The sequence below is a fragment of the Magallana gigas genome, chromosome 2 (genome assembly GCF_963853765.1).
Source record: "Magallana gigas chromosome 2, xbMagGiga1.1, whole genome shotgun sequence".
NCBI classification, from domain to species: Eukaryota; Metazoa; Mollusca; class Bivalvia; order Ostreida; family Ostreidae; genus Magallana; species Magallana gigas.
In genome coordinates, this window is record NC_088854.1 from 58,045,722 (window position 1) to 58,071,023 (window position 25,302).

The following is a 25,302-nucleotide window of genomic DNA, read 5'->3' on the forward strand; positions in this document are numbered from 1 at the left end:
ATTTGTGACAAATCTCTGTACGACGTGGGCCACAAAACAACACACACGGTCAAAATTAGGAACGCTTCAAATAATATATAAAACGGGATAAAAAGAATAGGTATCATTTACTGACTATCAAGTACCTTTTGAGGAAAGAGTTTGACCAAACAGCTCACAAAGATCTGTTTTTTATTTCCCGTTGCAATTATTCATGTTTCATTTAATAATAAATTAGAGTCACTTTACGTTTTGACTGAAGCGTAGCGGTTCATCTTCACTGCAGCAAATTTTCGGTAAGGAATATACTGTAAGGTGAGGTAGTATAAGTATGAATGTATGTGTAATGTACATAATTTTTATTTCGGCTTTCTGGGTTTTATTCCTTTTTTTCGTTGTTTTTTCTTTGGTTTTGTTTTTCTTTTCTTTTCTTTTTTTTTTTTGGGGGGGGGGGGGGGTTCCCCTAAGTAAATTGGAAGTGATTGAATGTGACATGTATTGCTTATGCAATACTCTAAGTCTTAAAGTAGGGAGTAGTACAAAACTCTGCCTTACATTTAACGGATAGTTTTAACATTTTTTAAGTAGCTCCAGTTTCTGGCATTACTTTAAGGCTTGAATTCAAGTATTTTCAAACTATTAATACATGTCAGGAATTCGTTTCTCACAATGCATACATATAACCCGTATATTATCGATTCGAATAAGTTCGTTAGAAACTTTATAATCAGACCACAGAAACCAAAACACTTCTTTGTTGGGATAAAGAGTTTTGTTTGCAAAAGCAGTTAGAACTGTTTATAAAAGAAAATATATTTTTAAATTTCATTAAGGTTGCAAAGATAATAATGTATGAAAATTAACAAATTTTGCTTGACGTGAAGCATTATGTAATGAGACAGACATATGCATATCTAAGTTTTAATCAGAATGGATAGATATATGATCCTGTAACATGGCACTTTTTGCTCATGTTTCAACGCAATGGCGTACCACTAATAAAAGGAAACATTGTCAATGCTGGTACACCCACAGTATTATGAAAAAAAATCATGTTTTAATCGTTATATTTAAGATTATACAATATTACTCAATGGTCTATTCATCATCTGATTGAAGAAGTAAAAAGGAAGCATTTGAAGGTGCATCATAATTATTATCATTATACAATGAAAATACAATGAAAATGTATTATTTTATCTTCACAGCAAATATACATAATTTTTATTATAACAAAATGATTACTAGGTCAATTTACAAGGAATGAGTCAACTATGAAACAACAAAAGTTGAAAGTTCTCATTGCTCTGACTTTGACAATGCTGTATTTTCCATCTTTTCTTGGTAAGTATCATTTATTTCATATAAGTAGGTTCGAGTGTGTAATGTTGCTTAGATACATGAAAGGTTTTAAATGATGACCATCGATTGGAGAATGTTTTACGTCAATATTTGTATGTAACATACATGTCTCCGAATCTTATGATACAGGGATCAGGAATCAGATGCAAAACTCACGGCTACAGTAAAACTCGGTTCTAGCGAAGTCCTAGGAACCAATGGATTTACTTCGTTATATCCGTTATATCTTTATAATGAATTCGTAATAATAAGTATAGCTTATTCACTATTTACATGTTTTCTTTCACCAGACTATAATATATGCTAATTGAGTCTTAGAATAAAAATACATTACTTTGATACCTTTAATAATCGGATTGTGAGTCGAAAAATTGATATGAAAATAAATTCCTTCAAGCTATTATGTTAAATGGAAGTGCATACATTTTTAAATTGTAACGAAATTCGTTATAAAAGTGTTAAAATTCGTTATTTTTCACCTCTAAGGAATTAAAAATCAGTTCGCTAACTGCGTAAATTTGATATATCCGAATTCGTTGTTACCGTTAAATTTTGCAAAGATTTGTTAAGAAATCTTATCGGGGACTCAAAAAAACTTCACAATATTCGAGAATCGCGCTATCCTTGTTCGTAAGAAACGAGTTTTAATGTATGACTATGAGTTGGTTCCAGAAATTCAAAGATATTGACGAAGATAAATAACTTGACCATATACGGAAATAAAAAATAGATTCTAGACCTGAAATTGCATTGCATGTATATAATAAACTCCATAATTATGTAGAGTTAAGAATTGTATCAATTGTTTATTTCTCTGACAAGAATAAGCAGGGGTGGGAATAATAACTTGAAAAATAAGTGAAGAAGTCAAATCTCGTTTGTATCTGATAAAATAATTTTTGGTATTTATTTTTCAATCTTGTGATTTTCTCTATAAAATTAGATAAGATGATATTATATATCAAGAAATGAAATATTTCAGCTCAATTAAAGCAGAAGTAACAGGATTTGAAAGTCGCTTACCTCATGATTACAACAACTTGCATAAAAAATGACGGATTTTTTAAAATGACCAGTTCGTTCTTATTTTGTATCAAGCCAACTATTAGGAATACTTAAAAGCAGATATAAATTCTTATTGCTTTTAAAGTTAATTTTAGTGTCCTTGGTGTTAAATTCAATTACTTACATGTAAACAATATTACTATTTTAGATTGCAAAAGTCTAATAATCAGTGAAGTAGGGGAAATTGGGGTAAATGGGACACTTTTCGATGAAATTTCAAACTACTCAAAAATGATGATGGAATTCTCATATTTCATAAACGCATTAAACTGTTTTGCATTTATGTTAGAAAACGGTAGCAAAGTTTTGTTTTGTTATCAATGGATAAACACAAACAAAAAAAGTTTATATTTGTTTCTTATTGTCCCAGTTACCCCTATATGTTGGGGTAACTGGGACAACCGTTCAAATACAGAATGTCATTGATACGTTTGTGTTTTTTAAACTTGTGAACACTTTTAATTCAGTCAAAGACAATTGTTAAGGATTTGAACATAATATATTCAATATACCTAGGCCGCCACGCCTACACATGGAGGTGATTTTTATGACTAATGTGTGTGCTAAAGGTTTTATGGTTTAGACAATCGTATGCACGTAAATTAAATGCCTTTGCTGATAAAATTAAACATAATAACTATGTATGTTATCTTTTCATTCTATGCAATTTATAGAAAATACCAAATCCTTTTTTTAAACGATCTATTATTAACCTTTTTACGGTTTTCAGCTTTCATTTTCATGAACATTTCATATGATTCACCGATCATTTTCGACACAAGATGGATGAAGTCATCGATGGCTATAGATAATGAAAATTAATTATATCGCAGCCAAAGAAGTAATCAAACAATGTGTAAAAATTATTTTAATCTAATGTAATTATTCATAAAATGGCACTTTTAATATTATAATTTTCAAAGTATTTAGAGAAAATCAGAAATTGATTCGAAAGTTTTTGATTGAGAGTTTATCTTTTTGGAGTACATTCTGTAGATTGTATACTAGGTCTTAGAAGGTTACTTAGCTAAACTCTACTGACCACTTTAATATTACAACGATAAATTTCAAATACAATAAAGATGCTCAATTTTATTCAAAATAATTGAGTTATCAGATAAAATAACCTCTAAAGAATTTATCTTTTGAACAAACATAAGTTCTGACATCAAACAGTTTTGTGAGCATCACATTTGAATGCATCGACCTCTTTTCCAAAACAACTAGTACAAGACTCATGAAACCATCGATTACATCCCTGGTCAGAGCATTTTACCCAGTCTTCGTCATCAGAGTCATCATCATAGTAATATCCATGACAATAGTTACAAAAATCTGCTTCCTTTTCCTCTTCTGCTTCTGCTTTATCCTTCCTTTTTTTCCTTTTCAGCTTTTCTGATTTTCCGTCCTTTTTGTTCAGTTTCTTTATGACTCGCAATTTCTTACGATTTTCCTTCTCAATTCTGTTTTGCTCTTTTTCGTTTTCTTTGTCCTCGATTTCCTTAATTACTTCATCTTCTGTAAGACAACGTGCTGATGTGATTCTTCGAGATTTTTTGCTAGTAGGTATCTTTCTCTGCTTTTCAAATGAGGGAACCTTTAGAAGACTAGAAAGAACATCGCCTGATGCGCACGGAACTGTGCAATCAGCAGAAGTAGACGTCAGATCTGATTCAGCTTCAATGCAGGTGGATTCCTGATCAGATGCCTTAGTTTCTTCAGGTTTACAGTCGCCTTCTTGACTTGGTAAATGAGAAACTATGGATGGTCCAAACACCTCTTCAGGTATTATTGAGGGGTTGAAAGGGAAAAAAATTCCTGTAGCACGAAAGGCGCTAGCAGCATTAAGCATTGTGCAAACTTTATAATAGGCTGTCGTGAACAGTCCACAAAAGTCGTATCTTGTTACTATCCGCCCTGGGTTTTCTTTCAAGAACTGCATGCAGGCTTTGTTATACTCTGTTTTCAGTGGTTTAAACACGCACTTGTCCAGAGGCTGAAGTTCACTAGTTATATGGGGTGGTAGGCAGAGAATTTCAATCTCGTTTTCCTTGGCCAGCTGAAGTATTTCCAAGCTGATATGAGATGAGTGTCCATCCATTATCAGTAAAACTGGTCGATGTGAAGGAAGATATTTCATAAAGTGGTATTTAAACCAGTGCTCAAAAAGCTCTCTGTCAATGAATGAAGACTTACTGGTAGCAAATAGTGCGCCTGGAGGGGCATTTGCAACCAAACCTCTGTTTAAGCGTTGTCCCTTGAAAATAATCATGGGAGGAATGTATGACCCAGATGCACTGGCACAGATAACCACTGTGACATTTTCTCCCCGATCGCCACTGGTCTTGCTGTGGATAGCTCGTGTGCCCCTCAGTCCTATGATCTTCGCTGGCGTGTGGACAGTGTTTATTCCAGTCTCATCAACATTGTAAATCTGAGACCCTTTGTAAAAAAGCTTTAACTTGTTCATTGTATCCTCTAACAGTTGAAAGTAGGACGTCACGACATGCTTATTTAACATCATACCCCGTGCTGCTGAGAGTCCCTCGGGTTTTCTAATTGCTAGTTGTGGATGTCGACGCATGAAGCCCTCATACCAATCATATCCTGCTTTTGCTTTGGTTTTACTGAAAGGGTGCTTAATTTTCAACATTTCTGCCATGGCGTATGCGGTTCTACAAATATCATCAATTGTCATACCAAAACCCTATTTAGCCATTTCTAAAATGTGACCCAAAAGCTAATTTTCTTGGTCTGCAGAAAACACAGTTGGTTTGGAGGGTGGGTCGTCAACTTGCCTCTTTCCATTCACTCTTCTCTCTAGCGTAGACTTTGGGACGTAAAATTGTTCAGCTGCCCTACGTATGCTTATCTTTTTTATCTTGACAGCTTCAACCGCTTTCTTTATCGAATCTATCGACCATTTCCCTTGTTTTGGATTTTCATTCTTTTTTCTTCTGGCCATATCTAAAATTTTCAGTAACACGCTCTATTAAAAATGGGTTTATAAGATTTTTGAATATAAGAAACAATGGCGTCGGAAGCAAATTGAAAGTGGGGGGGGGGGCGCTAGACGAATCATCAGAAATCTTCATAAGCCAAAAAAGACAGATGCAAAAAAAAAAATAATAAAATAAAACATCTAAGGGGATATACCTATAACGTATACCTATAGCTCCAAAATAAAATGTTACCTAAATTTTGAAATTCCTATTCTGGGGGAAGGAGGGAGAAGGGGAGGGGCTAGTATAATTTCCACTTTTCAATATCATTATTAATAGTTCATTGTATTAAGGTTTTAAGGTAAATTTAGGAACAATTATGTTTGTTGCGAGACAAAAGGGGGGGGGGCTGGCCCCTTCCTGATGCCATGCGGCTAATGGCTAGGTCTAACTTTGCAAAAATAAGTTTGGGGTGGGGGGGGGGGGCTAATCCCCCTACCCCCACCCCCCGGTTCCGACGCCTATAAAAAAATTATATATTCATCATATATAATCCTCTATTATACCAACTCAAGGCAATAAAATCGAATTTCTTTTACACTATACAATCATTAATTGCAATGAATCATTACAACGTGAAAAAAAGTATGGTGTCCCACAAACCCCAATTGCTTGAAGAAAAGCAATAGCCCTCTTTTCATGCTACTCAATATAAATTCTCCTACATTATATTTAATAAATTAAGTATTGGCTAATGATACGGAAAAATACTCCTTAAAAACACAGCATTTTTTCATTTTCAATTGATTTATTGAGTTAACCATTAAAATTATAAACACCGTGACCAGGCTAAACAACTAAAAATATGTGAAATCGTGACGTCATAATGAATTAAAAACTGTGTATGCATTACATCAATTTTAGAAAAGCATTTAATAAATAATTCTTTGAGGATAGGCACATTTTGGGAGATATGAATGTGTGAAAAATCCTAAAGACCAATTTAATTTCACATTTTTTTTAAAGTTTAAGAATTAAGCCTTCATATTATTATTACCAAGTTGGCAAAGCGTTCAACAGAATGTCGTCATCTATAACATTAAAAATTTTTGCCAAGGAAAAACGTAGTGTTTATTCAAATGTCATAGAATTTATATCGTGAATTGATAAACATCTCAAAACAGACGAAAAACATTATATGAAGGTCGACCTGTCTATACAAGGTCTTTTTGTGAATTGTTTGGTAATTTTCAGAAAAAATAACAAACATTAGAGGTGATAAAGTCTTTAACCTCTTCTAAGCAATAAGGACTGCGTATTAGCTTACATTTGTACCTCTGTACTCATCAAAAGAGGATGCTGTCTCGTTTTGTAAAATTTCACGCTTGGTAAATTTGCTTGAAAAGGACGCGCGGGGAGATAACTTTGATCGCTGAAGGGTTTCCATCGACGGGCGATAACTTGCATTTCATTTATATAGAGAAAATGTTTATGTGTCCCACTTGCCCCAGTGTCCCATTTACCCCAATTTCCCCTAAAGGCTAACACTTGCATCACGTTCAACAAACCGAACTCTACTGACCCGGTGTACATAACAAGAAACAATGAACCCTTATGTGCATTTATTGGTGATGAGGATTTTCCAAAACCTACCGCTTGGAACAGAACTTTCTCCTGTAGGATACATATCAATAATTTGTCCGTTTGTTTCTCCGACACAATGGTGACTGATGCAGATGCTTTTTATTTTATCATAGGGAATGTTCAAGAAAACACGACTCTTGAAGTAGAGTGTAAGTTCTGGAAATATTTACATTTATTTTGTTTTTCTGCAACAAAATCTAATTCATTAAAAAATCACCATGTGGATGTGCTAACTTTGTTACTTTTATAACTGATTTAATTGCCATTTTTATATATCTAGATTCACCGACTGTCTCGCTATCAAAGACACAAAAAACTGTGGAAGGACAAAATCTCTCTATCACGTGTTCCTACAGCCCGGGAAATCCTATTACTACTTCACTTTACTGGACGAAGACAAATTCAGTGTTCAGATACAATGGTCAACTTCTGCAGATCCCAAACATTGGACGTAAAGACTCTGGGACATACGTCTGTCATGCAGAGAACACCTACAGCAGCGGGAAAAAAGGGACAGCAAACGCCACAATCGAGATTGATGTACAATGTCAGTTAATAATGGTTATTTTTTAATTCTTAAAGCATAAACTTTTCGCCCTAGTGGCATTTAAGTTGTTGATTAAGTATCAAATATAAACCTACATGTAGGTCAGTATTAACAATAAAGAGCTATGTCATCATAAGACTTCATAATTTAACGTTAACGATTCCCGATCCTCAGCAATGTTCGATGACTCTTTTCTGGATATTATATGTTTTAAGAAGAGATTCTGGAAAATACGTTTTCATTTAACTTTTGCATTGCACAATTACTAAGGTAACATTAAGAATTATTATTCTAATGTATTAGGAATGTCTCAGCTCCTCAAATTACCCATATCCGAACAGTTCATCTTGGCATACAAGCTCAGGCTTTATTCATAGTATAATTTCATTTTATTCCAATTAATATATATAGTCTAGAGAACGAATTTCATGTCCCTTGTCAAAATAAGTAATATCTATAAATCAAAATTTCTTTATGACAATATAAACATAATTAATGTATTATTGCTGATAAATTGTCTAAACTACAATGACCAACAGTCATTCCTATTTAGCGTGTTGTGTAGGTATTTACTTTGCTAATAGTTCTTATTTGCGTAAGGTGTTAGGATAGTACTTCTTGATTTCTTTTAAAAATTGTACTATCTACGCACAATGAACTTTAACAATATCCATTTATTATGGTAATATGCACTACATAAGACGGACCTTCACTTACCTATGGCCAAGCTCTAAAAGTTTCCGAAGGACAATCAGCCCGGATGTCAACGTCAGTAACCAGTAATCCCGCCTCCAACGTCTCCTGGTCCCGGGACAACCTCCTTGTATCCACGCAACAATATGTCAATGGAACCACCAGGTACACCATCCAAAAGACACAGTGTACAGACACCGGACCATTCCAAGTGGTGGCCAGTAACGGCGTACAGTCCAAACAAGCTACCAAAGTATTCCTATACGTTTACTGTGCGTATCTTGTACCTAGTAGATTTGTTTACTGAATTTGAGGTAGTCCATCCATAACTAAGGCAAATTTAACAATTTTGATTAAACTATACTACATCAAATACATATTTTTAAGTTATTTTAAGGCTGACATAAACCAAAATTGGGATTATGTATGTAGTAAATTAAATAATTTTTTTGCACTTAAAACTGTCTGCCCTTTAAGAAAATAAAAAAAAATCATTTTCTGAAAATATGTTTGGTAAATTATGAATATTTTAGCATATTCGAAGAAAGGGAAAGCTTTTGCTACTTTTTACCAAGAGAAATGTGAGAAAATTACTTTGTTAATATTCATTTTTTGGTTAATCTTTATTATTTAAAAAACCCATTAAAATCACACTAACATTTCAGTGATTAAACTTGCAATCTATTAGATATGAAATATTATAGTTATGGATAGACTACCTTAGGTTTAAATGTATACCATGGAGCGGTTTTGTTTATTCTTATTGATATGACCAAACAAATGGTAATTTCGTCTCTTCAATCTAACACAGGTTCGCCAAGACTTACAACATGTGGGAGCTCTGTGGAGCTTCTCGTAGACGGTGACTTTAATCTTAAAGGGCAGATTTCCATCCTGTCTTATCCACAACCAAACGCTTCTCTGACACTCCCTAATGGTGCTCTGAACACCCTTATCACTCTCAGAGTCAATCCCACAGCAACCAATTTATTCACAATCACACTGACGAGATCAAATCTTCACTCGGATGATTTTGGAACATACGTTCTGAATGTTGCAAATCAATATGGAAGAATAATGATTTACGTAAACATCACATCAAGTAGTATGCAATCTGGGTCTTTTTTTTTTTTTTTAAAGAATGCTTGTTTTTTTTATTGAGCATGGTCACGATTTTGGTAAAATTTTATTTCTCTATTTTTATTGTTTACAATGCTCAAGAAATGCTTTCTTATGATCAACAAGAGTGTCAGTGGTAGAGTTATAGCTCGCAATTATCTGCAATGTAAACAAGCTAAGGCTCGTGCCCTGTTTTTGTTAAAATTGGTTCAATATACTTATAAAAGTTGCGTTCAGGCTGATATTTCTCTTTTTGAATTTGCTTTAGCATAATAAATAGTTCCTATCGTTTATCACTTTTCTTTAAAGTCAGTAAACATAAATTTTACTTCAACATTCAAAACATAAATGAAAACGGGATGTAAGCTTTGTTTACATAATACATGTACAGATTTATGAGCTCTGTATTACGCTTATAACACAACGATTGACACTCAAATTTTGGTTGATTATTAGAAATGTCTTGCAAACATTAAAGCTGAAAGATAATTGTTGACCAAAACCATGACAATGCCACTTTAATTTCAATTCTGGTTTAGCATCAATTGATAAGCACTCTACAAAATAAGTAGTAATTTTTTTTAAAATACATAATTTCGTTACAGTCACCAAAATTTGCATCCTCAGTATTTGAAACTTGTTTCCTTTTTTTTTTTTTACTTGCGCGGCTTCCATTCAAACTCTTTAAACTCCACTTTAATTTATGTTTATAAAAATGGTCGAATTGTGTCTTTTTGTTGTTTTATATTTACAGAGAGCTTTTCTTCAACGGTAGTCGTCGTAGGCAGCGTTCTTGGAGGAGTATTATTCCTAGCTATCTGCGCGTTTGTTTTTCTTTCCTACAAGTACCTTTTAGGTTTTTCAGCTTTCTATATTCAGAAACTGACTTATCATTTGATAAAATTTTCAAATGCAAATGGTATTATACCCCAAAATAATCTTAACATTTATTTCAATACAACCATACATAATCCGTATTTGAAATAGAGTTTTTTTTATTTATTTTTAGTTAGAAAAGTGCCCACAAGGTAATATATGTTTTACAAATGTCTTTGAAAAATGGGGAGGGTAAATTTTTTACGCTTGTTTAGTCGTTAACATTTTATGTAAATAACACAGTTTCTTTAAATACTTCATGCCTTTATTGTACATCTTGAACATTATTTGGTTTTTTTGACTACAGGTCTTTCATCACGCTTGAAAAGGAGAAATCCAAAGTAGACATTCATATGAATGAGCCTTCTACCTGTGACGAGAAAGGTAAATGCAAATAAAATCAATCAAACATCACGAAAATCAATACTTTTACTTTTGGTTCTTTACGTTTAATTTGTTTTTTTTATAGCAGCTGCTGTAGAGGAAACACAGAACATTTCGAAGTCAAATCAATTTAAACTAATAATCTTTGATATTTTCAAGAAAAAAGGAAGAAGGAAAATAAATTATCCGACGTTAGAAACGCCTTATTGTGTTCAAATTAATGAGTCGCCAGTTACAGAAACTAATTTTACGAAAACTGGAAAAGAACTATATGCAAATACCGATGAGTTTGCCGCGACAACTAGCGACCAGAATAGAGGGAATACAAAAAGTAAACAAGCAAGTGACACGGAATCGGGGAATATCGGAAAGAAGAAAGCAAAACATTCGACGTTAGAAACGGCTAATTGGGCTAAAACTAATAAGTCGCCATTTACCGAAAATAATTTTACAAAAACGAAAACTGGAAAGGAACTATATGCAAACGCCGAAGAGTTGGCCGCGACTGCCTGCGACCAGAATAGAGAAAATACCAAAAGTAAAATAGCAGGTGACACAGAATCGGGAAATTCTGGAAAAAAGAAAACAAAAAATTCGACGTTAGAAACGCCTAATTGGGCTAAAACTAATAAATCGCCATTTACCGAAACTTATTTTACGAAAACGAAAACTGGAAAGGAACTATATGCAAACGCCGAAGAGTTGGCCGCGACTGCCTGCGACCAGAATAGAGAAAATACCAAAAGTAAAATAGCAGGTGACACAGAATCGGGAAATTCTGGAAAAAAGAAAACAAAAAATTCGACGTTAGAAACGCCTAATTGGGCTAAAACTAATGAGTCGCCATTTACCGAAACTAGTTTTCCGAAAACGAAAACTGGAAAGGAAATATATGCAAACGCCGAAGAGTTAGCCGCGACAGCCTGCGACCAGAATAGAGAAAATACCAAAAGTAAAATAGCAGATGACACAGAATCGGGAAATTCTGGAAAAAAGAAAACAAAAAATTCGACGTTAGAAACGCCTAATTGGGCTAAAACTAATGAGTCGCCATTTACCGAAACTAATTTTACGAAAACGAAAACCGGAAAGGAACTATATGCAAACGCCGAAGAGTTAGCCGCGACAGCCTGCGACCAGAATAGAGGAAATACCAAAAGTAAAAAAGAAGGTGAAACAAAATCGGGTTATAGCGAGAAGACTAAGTCCAAACCTTTGGTCCTTCCGAAACCCAAGAAAAAACTGTCTAAAGCAAGCAAAGCCTTCTCATATTTTTAAACCATCAATTTAAAAAATTTCACCGAACTTTACTTTTACATGTATACAATAAGATAAACTTTATTTTATTGTTTTAAGATTAAGGTGTTTCGCTTGTGATTTTAAAAAAAAATCACTGCGCAACTCTGAATGTCAGAAATTGATAAGAATGTCGTTTTTGTAACACACTAATAAGAATAAAATTGATTTATTTTTTTATCTGATTTTATTGTAAATTTTAAGAAAAATCATAATCATAAATTATTTCTATATAAACAGGATAGCGATATAGAACGTATTTATCATTATATTTACGACATGAAATACGTGACTATGATAATGTAAACAAAATGATAAACATTTAAGACGTGATGTGACGTTTAAGGGTAAAGAGGAAATAGTACAACAAACTACAAAAGCAATGGATTTTTATTAAAAAAAAAAAAAGAGAGAGAAATATAGGAGAGTATCTGACGGACATTATCCCATTTTGCCTGTATTGTGTTTGGTAAATATAAAATGGTACCATATAAGAACGGCCAATCATATCTCTTTAGTTACTTTACCAAGTAATTTCCCTCTATTTTGTAGGACACTTGATTGTGATCCTTAACTCTATAACTGACATGGCTTAAATCAACACTATTTATTTCTAACCATTTTTTCCGTCATTCGATCTACACGAAATAATCAAGATGATGTCACGTTCAAATTCCCATATAAGGCGTTTTGGCTTTTTTTTAAATATAACATACTAATGTACATTAACAATAACTTAGTTACTTAGTTACTTACTCTTAACGATCAATTTCTTAATTTGTTAAATTAAAAATGTAAATAAGACAATCAATCAATCAATCAATCACCGAGTCCTCTTCATATTGGAGTTGCGAGCATATTGTAATTTTATTCGTTGAATTAATTAAGGTATCATAATGCTCTTGTTTTGTACTCAATCATTATTGACCATTTTTCATTTGACAATAATCATTTTTATTAATCTTTTAATTCAATTATCTTATGAAAACAGCAGATATTTTTCACTTTTTGCTTTATTTGTGTAAAAATTACACATTGATTTCAATATATATCATCCATTTATACATCCACGGTATTTGCAGTTTGTTATAGAAATTAATTGGGGTTAATTATTATTGACCTTAATAATGTCTTTTAGAATTTTGTATTGACGCCGTAATGCAACGGTTTAATTTCGAGTGTTAATGTTAAGGTGGTTCTCTACACCAATCAAGTGTGGGATTTTTTTTTGCATTCATTTGCAACCATTAGTAAGCCCAGTATTCAACAGAATAAGACCCGTAAGTTTAACAGTATATTTATTTTTAGAAAGTTTAAAAAATATTAATTTTCTGATTAACAAATTTTTCTGTGTTTTTAGTCTTTTGAAAGTGAAATGTTATAATATTTTGAAATTAAAAAATAAACCATGAATTAAGTTTTTATAGTTTTCAATTGAATCCACCAAAATATGAAACTTAAACATAAGATTTTTTTTTCAAGCAAACGGATGGATGAAATCCCACCAAAATCAAAAATATAAGCAATATTCATTGATTAATTCGATAAACAAAGGATACTAAATGAAACTGAACAAAAAGAAGAAGTACAGAGTTATTTCAAAGTGTTAGTATCAAAGATTCTTTTTAGGAGTTATTTTTCTTTTCCTTTTAAATAACCATTTATTGTGGTATTAATGCCTTAATAAAATAAAAAAATCACTAAGAAAGATAAACAAAGGAACAAGTTCAAACTAAATATGTAGATATAACGCAGCTTAGGGAAGTGGTGCTTAAAATAATGTTAAACCTGGCTCATTGTATTTTAGATTAATAAATTTCATATTCTTCAACTCTTTAAAACAAACATTTTAATAGCTAAACTGCCTTTTAAATCTCTACTTACGGCAAATAGAAACAACCAAGCGCATATTATTACATACACAGCTGTCCATAGACATGTAAGTGTGGTAATGAAAAACATGATCCTTTTCAGAATTCTGTTGTTTCCCTTTTTTGCTTGCAAAACTTCATTGCTGCTAAACATAATTTTTTAAAATTAAAATACATTAATTTGATTTCTTGCATACCAATTACATTTCGATTATCCACTACAACAGTATTGCAAATCTTTTATTGCACAGGTTTTTTATTTGGGCAGTTTTCAAGACTTAGATATTCATTATAAATATAGTTTAAGTGAAATATTACATCTTATTACATTTATCATCGGTAATGTATGTATACTAATTTGCTGCAGATAACATGACAAGTGTATGGCCAATATCAAGAAAACAGAAAGCGTTTTGAAGTAAAGGTTTTCTGTACAAAACAGCTGATAATCAATGTTAGTCGAAAGATCAATTTTAAATATTTATAAGCGTTTTGGTGATTTCATTACTCTTTTATCTCCCACGTAAGAAGAGTTTAATTTAAACGCTGTTACCTCGACAGCACAAAATGTCGTTTCAAACGGATGTCACACATGGTGTAACGATATAACGACCCACCTTAAAAAGAGATTTGTTAGTTTTTTTCAGTCATTAAGGCATGCAGTTAAATGGTTTTAACGTGTTTACAAAACAGTTTTCACTGAAAGAAAATCTCGAACGTTAAACATTTGGTAACGGATGATAATTGCAAGACACATCATTTGACTCTTATTGTATATCTGTACATTTTAAATTGTTCATAAAAGGGCCTTGAATTGCAAATCAGAATTCGATGAGTTTAAACTGCATTTGTCAACCAAACATTAAATGACAATTGTAGAGTTGCAAGCAAGATAAAGAACCCACAATGCTTCATTATGCCATCATGCTGTATATCTATCTAATCCTCAATTTTCGTAATGTTATAACACTAAGCTTTTATTTAAAAAAAAAACAGATTTATTTCAATTTCTGTTTTGTGTCTTATCATTTTTTGAGGGGGAAGGACTGACCTCAGATTTTCAAGTAGACAGATTTCCAAGTACATGTAGAGTGTTGTTACCAAGCTAGCCTTCACCTATATGAAAACTCATACGTGTTCCTTCTGTGTTACGTTCTGGACAATAACAATAGTTTTTTGTAATAATACTCACTTTTTAAGAATATTGGATTTAATGATCTTTTAGATGGATGTAAATATAAACAGTAAAATGTTTTTTATTTGTTTTTCATTTGGGTTATGAGGGTAGCAAGCATTGCAGGATGAGAACTAAAGCGAGTTATTTTTTTTTTGCAATGGTAGCTACCTCTACATCTAAATATATGGCATATCTCTGTATGACGTTGGTCTAGAAACAAAGCGCACCGTCAAGATCTGAAACGTTTCAAATGAGATATAAAACGGAATGAAAACCAATGGGAATCATTTAATAGCTATCAACTACCTTTTGCGGAAAGAATTCAAGCAAACAACTTACAATGATGTACGTCGTAAATTCTTTCATTTATTTCCCGTTGCAATAAATTATGTATCGTTTAATTAGAGTCACTTTACATTTGACCGAAGCGTAACGGTTCACCTTCACTGCAGTAAATTTATGGTAAGATTTTTTTCTGTAAAATGTTGTAGTATGGAATTGTATTGGTATTTTTAATCGTTTTTAATAGAAATCTACATTTACACGTAAAAAATTCGTAAAACATGCATTAATGTTTTTATAATCTTAATTTAGGAAAATTCATTTTCTTAAAGACATGAGAATTAATAACTAGGCAGTAAGTACTTAAATCTGTAATTAATCAATGCAAATTAGATTTGAAAAAACAATTTTTTAGTTAGACGACCGGATGTTAGCTTTTCGAATCAAATTCGTAAGCAGACGTTTTTGTAGCTTCTCTACTTCTAAGCTAAATGGTGGTGTTGGACTTTCCTAAAAATATATTTGGCCTAGAAAACAACATCCCTTAAGTAAGTTTGGAGTGCCCGTAGGGGACTTGCATACTCTAAGAATGCTTGTTCAACTTCAAGTCCGTGGGTGTGTAAAATCCTTCATTAGAATTAATGGAAAGTTCTTAAAATTTAAATTCTTAAGGTACTTAATGTATAAGGACCACATTTTGTACCTAAAAAAAGAAATGGTCCGATGTTTAGAATCATGGTATCATTTTGAAGGTGTTATAAAATCAAAATACTACACCAAAGGACTTTTCAAAATTTGATTATTTTCAAAATAATTGAACGTTGAATTTAACATTGAAGTTACTGGCAAACGCATGTTTCATTGGGATATTGTAAAAAGTAACTTATAAATCAAGCAAATCTCTTGGTGCATATATTCATAAACTTTATTGAAATATGAAAAAAATGAATCATTTACCGCAGATATTTTGGCAAAATTATAATTTTCTTCTTTTTCAAGGAAAGATAACTCTTCAAAAAAGTTTATGGGACAAAAAGGCTGACTTCTTACACGTTGTCAGTTATGTGAATTTGTTTTATTATACTTTAGTTGTTACCCAGCAATACGTATTAACTGTTTTAAAACGATTCAAAAGTGCTCATAATCCCCTCATTATACATTAAATACCAAAAATAAATACAGTTTGTGGTATTACTTTGCAAACTTCCTGTTATTTAGTAAATTCAAGTATTTTCAAACAGTGATCCCGGACTTAAAAAGTGGCTGTAGGAAGGATGTGTTATTCTGCATTAGAATAAATTAGAAGATATTTTAATGGGAAATACAGTTCTATATGCCATGGGGTTTTCCCAAAGCATACAGTCCGTATAGTGTAGATTCACATTTGTTCGTGACAAACTTTGTACCTTTGATCAATGATAAGACCACAGAAGCTTCATTGTTGGGATAATTAAAAAAAATATTTTCAAAACTTGAAAAACTACGCAACAGACAATGATATATTATTCAAGATCGTGATTTTGCATAGAGTTTGAAAACAGTTCTAAAGAAGAATGTGCAGGGGTATTTTTTTAAAAAAAATCATGAACAACGCAACAGTTATATTACAATGCAGGCATCCTAATGTAGTATGAATAGATACCGGTCTGGTATTACACCAAATCAATAATTTTTTATCTTTTACCTTTCCATTACACAATCGAAATTATCAATAACTACGGTAGCATGGAGAACTTCTATTCTAATATGTATGAGGTAATATAAGAGTACGACTTCTAATTCAGCATCAATCATTGTTTACCAATATCTCTACATATCATATGTGGGGTGTATATTTTTTTTTACAGAAATATATATTAAAATCTAAAACAATTATTTGCAAAAACAGATTGATTTGAATTAATAAGAAAATATATTTTTAAATTTCAATTCAGTAGCAAATGTAACCAGGTATCCAAATATCAAAATCGAACTTGATGATAAACAATATGTAATGAAAAAGACTGATATCTAATTTTTAATTAGAATGGTGGCATTTATGATGCTGTGAACGGACACCTATTTTAATGTATACAATGGCGTGGTACCACTTGTAAGAGGAAACACTATCCATGCAGGTACAACCACAGTATTCTGAAAAATAATTTCATTTTTGGTCGCATTTTTTAATTTTATTCAATGTTACAAAATCCTCTATTCATCGTTTGAAAAAAGAAGAAAACAGGAAGCATTTGAAGATACATCGCATATCATTATATTTATATAGGAATAGTTTTCTTTCCTTAATTATTTTCAACTTCGCTGCTTATGTTAAGTATGTTAACAAAAACAAAATGTTATATTCACTAGGTGATTGTACAAGAAAGCAGACTACTATGAAACAACCGATGTTGAAACTGCTGTTTTCTTTAACTTTGACAATGCTGTATTTTCCAACATTTCTTAGTAAGTAGCAATTATTCCTGATTCAGTCGAATAAAAAGAAAGTTTCATTTATTTGAATACAGTTCTTTGACTGAATAGGTCACAATAATAAACATTGTTATACTTTCATGTTAAATACTGAAATCTGATTGGTTAAGACGCAGTTAATAATATTTACTATTACCCTCAGCGTTAGCAACGCACTTGGCAACGGGTAACATTAAAAAATGTTACATGCGCGAAAATTATGCGCGTACGGTTCGCTGTAGAATTCACGTTATTCCTATATAAAAGCAGTAAAATTGTCTTAAAAATTTTAAAAAAGACATTCAGCATAACAAAATAAATAGTGCCTGTTTGGGAGGATAACAGTTGAAATTGACACCCCTCGAAAACCATTGTCAACCTCCGTTTCGCGTCGGTTGACAATGGTTTTCAGCTGTTACCCTCCCAAACAGGCACTATTTATATAATATATACAGTTTTATTATTTTTGTCAGAGTTGGTGTTGCTGCTCAGGTGTTTAATGAAACACACGAGTCTTTTAATTTGTTTTATATCATAAACTGTCTAAGCTAAGGTAAATGTAGCAAAGGACAGGTCTTGATAATGGAACCATCAACATATATTTGTAAAACTAAGAGTCGAATTTTTTGAAGGTTCAATTGTGATGTATAGCTTATGCATGAAATGATGTTAGGTGATAAACATCAATTGGAGAATGTCTTTTGTCAAAATTAGTATGCAACATACAGGTCTCTAGTATTAATGATAAAGCCGTAAGGGATCAGAAATCAGATGCAAAATCAAAGTTATATAACTATAGGTTACCTTTACTACTTGAAACTGTACGTCACTTACGAAGATTATCAACATGGCCATAAGTGGACGTGAAAAAAGACAATAGACCAGAAAATGCCTGTCATGTACCTTTATAGTATTTAGACGTAAAAATAGTATAGATTGTTACTTTCTCTGCCGCGTATTAACAATCTTTAAGGCTGAAAATAAAAAGTTGTTAAATCAGCGCGATGTGATGGAGTCAAAATCTCGTTTGGATTTAAGACATTTTTTTCGGCATGTCATTCTTAATATGGTGATTTTGTCCAAAAAACTATTATAAGAAAAAAAGGATGGTGTTTGTCGAGAGCAAAAAATTTAAAGGAACAAGATTTTGAAGTCAATTGCATGCACCTCAAAATAACAAATGTGTATTTATGTACATGTATATAAAGGAATTTATGTGATCTAAATACTTATAGTTTAGGTATAATATAGTTTTTTACTATGTTACATTTAATTAGTCATATTTGTACACTATGAGGATTTAAAGGGTCTTTTGGGGTTTTTATACTCATACCGGTAAGAGCATTTTCAGGCTATTAACCTGATCCTAAATATTTCAATTTTGGCTCCAAATTAGCTTGCATCGGAAGTTTTGCCCACCTCCACCCCTTCTATCCTCCTTACTAAATATTATTTTTGTTTGATTGGTAGGGATAACTTCCTTTTGTAAAAGGTGTGGGTTATTTTTGGGGCCCCACCTTCTGCTGCATTGTTGACAATTTACTAAATGTAGGCAGTCTCACATTTTCATTCTTAAATTCAGTATAACTTCATCTGGCAATTTTAATAAATGCTCTTCACACAAGCCATAGTTTTTCTTTATCAAGGTAGCAGCAGAACAGAGCTGCAAATGTGCTTCAGGTTATATTCAACAGTAATAGTAATGTAGGGTTTACCAGGATTTAAGAGCACATAAATACACTCAATGGTCAATTTAATGTGTCTCGTGAACAAAATATTATCAGATCAACCACTAAAAACATTTTGAAACAGATGTACATGTTTATTGCTTTTGAAGTAAAGAACAGGGGCCTACAAGGCGTTGTATTTCCCCACTCGGAGCAATGAAGACGAAAGAATTTCAATTTAAGTTAGAATATTAATTTTTGACTTGTATGCATTGTTTTCATTATAAATTTCACGATGGAAGTCAATATTGTGATTTCATTCTATTAACACGACAGGTATAGATTTCCAAATTAAGCTGCACATCGCTTTTTGCCTAATTCTTGAACTATTCACTGTTCTTAATTGCAAAATTAGGTATGAATGGGTCCTGACTCCATCTTAAAAGTACTTTTATTTGAAGAATTAGTTTATATTGATTTTTATTATTGATTTATTAAGATGAAATCTAGACCAATAATGGGTCAAATTTGTGATTTTCACCAAAAACGTTTTACTTTATTAATAATTGTCAAAGAGTTAAATTTATTCACACGTACTCTAGTGTGTCAACATAGCTCAGTGTGATGGGTGGAGGCTCGTAGTCCATCCTTCTCCATGGAGAGAGTGTTCGAATCGTATAGACGGCGTTTTATTTTTAATTCATATTTTTTAAGTAAATAATGTTTTGCTTTTTTATTTGATTATTATGAACAAATATATCTAATAACATTTATATAATGACACAATTACATAATGTTCATGATCTGTACACATAATGTCGGATAAAAATAGCGTTAGCATTGATATGAGATCATGCTGTAATACTTAGAAAGAATCAAATAAAACAGAGGAGATAGGTAGCAAGTGCATGTATTATTGTATATCATGTATTTGTCAGGGATTGCAGTTCTATATTATATATTTAAATGCACTGATGCACAGTTTCAAAATAAAGATTTTTTATATGTTCATATGCCATTTCAAAATTCTGGGGGGAAGGGGGATTTGTCAGGCCTTGTACGCTCTTGTCCTTTATACTATGCCGTTTTAAGTGTTTAATCATTTACTAAAATGTAAAAATTGGCGTTACTGTTTTAGATTGCGATAGCCTTATCATCAGTGAAGTAAATGCTGATACCTGCATCACATTCAACAAAATATCGAAGTCTACTGACCCAAAGAACATAACAAGAAACAATGAATCTTTATGTGCATTCATTGGTGAGGAGAGTTTCCCAAAACCTACTGCCTGGAACAGAGCTTTCTCCTGTAGAATAAATATTTCTAATTTGTCTGTCTGTTTCTCTGACACAACCGTGACTGATGCCGGTGTATTTCATTTTATCGCGGGAAACGTCCAAGAAAACACAACTCTTGAAGTTGAATGTGAGTTTAAAAATAATATGCAGATATACCCTTTTCTCATAAAATCTAAAACAATGATTATAATGCTAACTTGGTTTCTTTTATAACCAATTTCATCGTCACCTTTGTATAACTAGATCCACCAAGTGTCTCGCTATCAAAGACACAAAAAACCGTGGAAGGACAAAATTTCTCTATCAAGTGTTCCTACAGCCCGGGAAATCCTACTCCTACTTCACTTTACTGGACGAAGACAAATTCAGTCTTCAGATACAATGGTCAACTTCTACGAATCCCAAACATTGGACGTAAAGACTCTGGGACATACACGTGTTTTGCAGAGAACACCTACAGCAGCGGGAGAAAGGGAAAAGCAAACGTCACCATCGAGATTGATGTACAATGTCAGTCAATAAGCATTATTTTTTAATTATTAAAGCTTAAAACTCTTCGCCAAGGTGGGTTTTAGATGTTTAAGTATAAACTTTAGGTTTATATAAATAATAAAGATTAATACTTTTTAAAACTCATGTCAAAAAAAAAATGCCTACTTTAACGTTAACGATGGCTGGTCCTCAGTAATGTTCGATAACTCTGAAATCTAGACAATATATGTCTAATCAATAGATTCAGTTTTATGCTGAAAAATACGTGGTTTTCATTTATCTTTTTCAAGTTAAACAACTGAAATATCAATTCCTATAGTAACATGAAGAACTACTCTTCTATGAAGAAGGTTTGACTCCCCGCTAATTTTTAATAGCTTACCTTGAAAAACAAGCTATAGCTTTTATAAAAGTCTTACATACAATTTGTTTCGTTTTCAATTAAAATATTTCAAATAAAATTCAATGACATTTCAAAATAAACAATATTAATAATCAAAATGACAATTTAAACAAGATGTATCTTTTCTTAAGGATACTTGAATGATACTAGAATTAAAATCATATTATGCCTTGCCTTTGCGTTACAATTTTTTCATGTATGTTGTAAAATACAAAAAACATATTCATTATCATACCATATCTTTGTAGATCCCCCAGTTGTGTCATCTCTTCCTGACGTCAAACATGTGGAAGGAGACCATGTCCAGATATTGTGTAAAATCACAGCAGGAAACCCAGCTTCTACTTCTATTTTCTGGACCAAATCAGGATATTCCGGATTTAGGCAGTCTGGTTCTTCACTTGTGTTTACCTCTTTAACAAGAAGTCAGAGTGGAGTTTACACCTGTGTTGCAGAAAATAACTACTTAAAAAATGTAAAGGGCATTGATCGACAGTCATTTCAACTAAGCGTGTTGTGTAAGGACTTTTGCTAAAATTTGCTAAAAGTGCTTTATTTTGCAAGAGGTTAAGGTTATATGTTTCGATTTTTTTTATCTGTACACATTGAACTGTAAAGAATTCGTATTATTTTGGTATCATTCTATATTTAAGATGGGCCTACATTTATCCACGGCCATAGCCTGTGGGTTTCCGAAGGACAATCAGCCCGGATGTCAACGTCAGTAACCAGTAATCCCGCCTCCAACGTCTCCTGGTCCCGGGACAACCTCCTTGTATCCACGCAACAATCTGTCAATGGAACCACCAGCTACACCATCCAAAAGACACAGTGTACAGACACCGGACCATTCCAAGTGGTGGCCAGTAACGGGGTCCAGTCCAAAGAATCTACCAAAGTATTCCTATACGTTTACTGTGCGTATCTAGTACCTAATAGTTCACTTAATATGATATGGGTTTTAAAATACATCATGGAGCAGGTTTGTTTCTTCTTTTTAAACATCATAATGATTTTAAACAAATAAGCATTGTGGTTTCATACTCTAATATAGGTTCGCCGAGACTAACAACATGTGGAAGCTCTGTGGAAGTAACCGTAGACGATGACTTTAATCTAAACGGACAGATTTTCGTCCTGTCTTATCCACAACCAAACGCTTCTCTTGCACTTCCGAGTGGCGCTCTTAACACCATCATAACTCTAAGAATCGATGCTACAGCAACCAATTTTTTTACTATCACTCTGACCGGATCAAATATTCAGTCGGATGATTTTGGAACATACCTTTTGAATGTTGCTAATCAATATGGAAGGAGAACCATACATGTCAACATTACTTTTGAAAGTATGTAATGTACGCAATTTATTTTTTTAATACTTGATTTTTCAGATTTTAATTCTGTTGTTTGTGAGTCACGAAAACTTGCATCCTCCATGTAATTCAAACTCTGAATCAACTCTACGGAAATCCATTTTGATTAATGTTTTAAAAAATGGGTCGTTTTGGTTTTCTTTTTGTGGTTTGATTTACAGAGAGCTCTGTTTCCACTTCCGTAGTCGTAGGCGGCGTTCTTGGAGGACTACTGTTCCTAGCTGTCTGTGCTATTGGTTTTCTTTCCTACAAGTACTTCTCAGGTTTTCTTATTTGTACATACAGCGTTATCTTTCTGCCAAAAAGAACTAGAAAATTTTAAAAAGAAAACGATATAGATATAAACATACTCTATTTAAAGTATAAATTTTACTTATTTTTAGTTAAAAGAGCTTCAGAGTCTCTAAGGTAATGTCTCTTTTAATTTGTTTTGAAGTGGTTTGGAGGTTGCATGTTTTATGGTTATTTCTGTATGATCCTTTTATGTTTATAACACGATGTCTTTATAAGCTGGTCTTTTTCTACAGCTGAAAAATTTGTCTCTGTAACTGACTACAGGTCATACGAAACATTGGAGAAGGAGAAAGCCATTGTGGACAATCATACGTATGAGCCTTATACCTGTGATGAGAAAGGTGAATGCACTTACAATCATTGATATATAACAAAAATCAAAACTTTTACTTTTGATTCTTTACGTTTATTTTGTCTTCTTATAATAGCTGATGTGGAGGAAATACAGAAAATTTCGAAGTCAAATCCATTTAAACTACCAATCTTTAATAATTCGAGGAAAGAAAGAAAAAAGAAATGTCCGACGTTAGAAACGCTAAATCAGGCTAAAACTAAGGAGTCGCCATTAACCAAAAGTAGATTTACAAAAACCAAAAAAGGAAAGAAACTATATGAAAACGCCGAAGAATTGGCCGCGACAGCCTGTGACCAGAATAAAGGGAATACTGAAAGTAAAAACACAAATGACATAAAATCGAGAAATATCAAGGAGACCAAATCTAAGCCTTTGGTCCTTCCAAAACCCAAGAAACAACTGTCTAAAGCCAGCAAAGCATTCTCATATTTTTAGATAATTTTGAATTAATAAAAACTCACAAAATGTTACTGCTATACAAGTTCATAAGTTAATCTAAACTTAAAAAGTTATATTTAAAAGTCGAAAACTTTCCATTCTGTCAGATGTTGTACAAGCCGAAACGCAATAGCACAACGAGGACAGTACAGTATCTGACAGAATGGCATGTTTGAAACTGATAATTTACTGAACACATTTCTCTCTTCATTGCTTGGGAATAATTTTTTTCGATCGTTCTGCCTCACTTATTTTACCATGCACTATCCAATAAATAAACAATAAGTATTAGCCCAAAACAGTTCATTTTGTGCTTGGGTAGCTTATTGGAGGGGTGCTGGACAATAATAAATTGTATACCCCTTCTCCTTCACAGCGGGGGAGGGGAGGGGGTATAATTAAGACCCACAAGAGAAAGTATGACCTGAAGTACATGTATAACTTGACGCACTGTATATTCGTTTCTGATTCACAGTGGTGAAGTACTTTTTTGGATATTTCATGCTAAACTCACATAATGTATTTTATTTTTTGCAATTTAGAGGATTTAATTGCACTTATATATCTTGTTTATTTTAGAAAATATAAAGTTTTAAAGAAAATTTCCCGTTTCATTATTAAAAAAATGATTTAATTGTTTTTAAAGAATTTGGACATACGCGTATTTCTTGGGTTTTTAATTTGAACCATAATTTAATCGAAATTAAAAAAATATGAAAAAACGTATATTTTGGTGAGTTTTTTAAAGATAAGCAACGCTGCTTTTCTCAGTGAAATGGATTGATTACTTTAAAAATGAAGCTATTTATACGACAACAGTCACATACATTATCATCTAATTATAACATATATTTCATAAATTTAAATTACAGACAGTTAATTTGGTTTTAAGGATATATAGAGAACTAAAATGATTAAATAATTTTGATTTAATTATATTTATCTATGTCGTATTCTCATAATGCCTTTTTCATACCTTTGGAATGAAAAATTTCGAGATTTTTGAAGAAGTGAGACATGATTTTTATTTCACTCGAGACACGACGATTTGTTCGCCCTGTCACATTACGTTCTAGACCAATCAGATGACGCGCTATATAAAAGAATCATATTTAGGTACTTTGCTTCATGTTAAATATTAAAATCTGATAGGTTCAGACGTAGTCTATAATTCGTCCTATTACCCTCACTTGGCAACGGGTAATATAATGTATTGTCACAAGTGTAGGTTGACAATGGTTTTCGAGGGATGTGAATTTTAACTGTTACTCTCCCAAACAGGCATTATTTA

The 25,302-nt window shown here is 32.4% G+C and overlaps 2 protein-coding genes and 1 long non-coding RNA gene across 8 annotated transcripts; 2 read left to right on the forward strand and 1 right to left on the reverse strand.

Moving 5' to 3' along the window:
* Positions 1–218: 218 nt before the first annotated feature.
* Positions 219–24,388, forward strand: LOC105332361 (roundabout homolog 2). 6 transcript variants are annotated; one of them, XM_034447822.2, is made up of 11 exons: positions 219–275; positions 1,228–1,323; positions 7,106–7,141; positions 7,273–7,539; positions 21,798–22,067; positions 22,203–22,466; positions 22,604–22,897; positions 23,086–23,187; positions 23,308–23,332; positions 23,483–23,559; positions 23,647–24,388. In XM_034447822.2, the coding sequence occupies exons 2-11, from the start codon at positions 1,254–1,256 to the stop codon at positions 24,006–24,008; spliced, it is 1,767 nt and encodes a 588-aa protein (XP_034303713.2). In that variant the 5' UTR covers positions 219–275; positions 1,228–1,253; the 3' UTR covers positions 24,009–24,388. The 6 variants fall into 6 exon arrangements, with proteins under 6 accessions (XP_034303713.2, XP_034303704.2, XP_011433315.3 ...); XM_034447813.2 differs by lacking the exons at positions 21,798–22,067; positions 22,203–22,466; positions 22,604–22,897; ... (2 more) ...; positions 23,483–23,559; positions 23,647–24,388 and adding exons at positions 8,241–8,504; positions 9,044–9,337; positions 10,106–10,207; ... (1 more) ...; positions 10,535–10,611; positions 10,697–12,069; XM_011435013.4 differs by lacking the exons at positions 21,798–22,067; positions 22,203–22,466; positions 22,604–22,897; ... (2 more) ...; positions 23,483–23,559; positions 23,647–24,388 and adding exons at positions 8,241–8,504; positions 9,044–9,337; positions 10,106–10,207; ... (1 more) ...; positions 10,535–10,611; positions 10,700–12,069.
* Positions 3,575–5,426, reverse strand: LOC117685448 (uncharacterized). The gene is made up of 2 exons (XM_066074336.1): positions 5,172–5,426; positions 3,575–5,081 (listed from the first exon to the last, which is right to left on the reverse strand). The coding sequence occupies exons 1-2, from the start codon at positions 5,369–5,371 to the stop codon at positions 3,575–3,577; spliced, it is 1,707 nt and encodes a 568-aa protein (XP_065930408.1). The 5' UTR covers positions 5,372–5,426.
* LOC136273193 (uncharacterized) lies at positions 15,281–17,676 on the forward strand. Its single transcript, XR_010711406.1, has 3 exons — positions 15,281–15,417; positions 17,263–17,354; positions 17,587–17,676. It is a non-coding gene; the product is annotated as an uncharacterized lncRNA (long non-coding RNA).
* Positions 24,389–25,302: the final 914 nt, after the last annotated feature.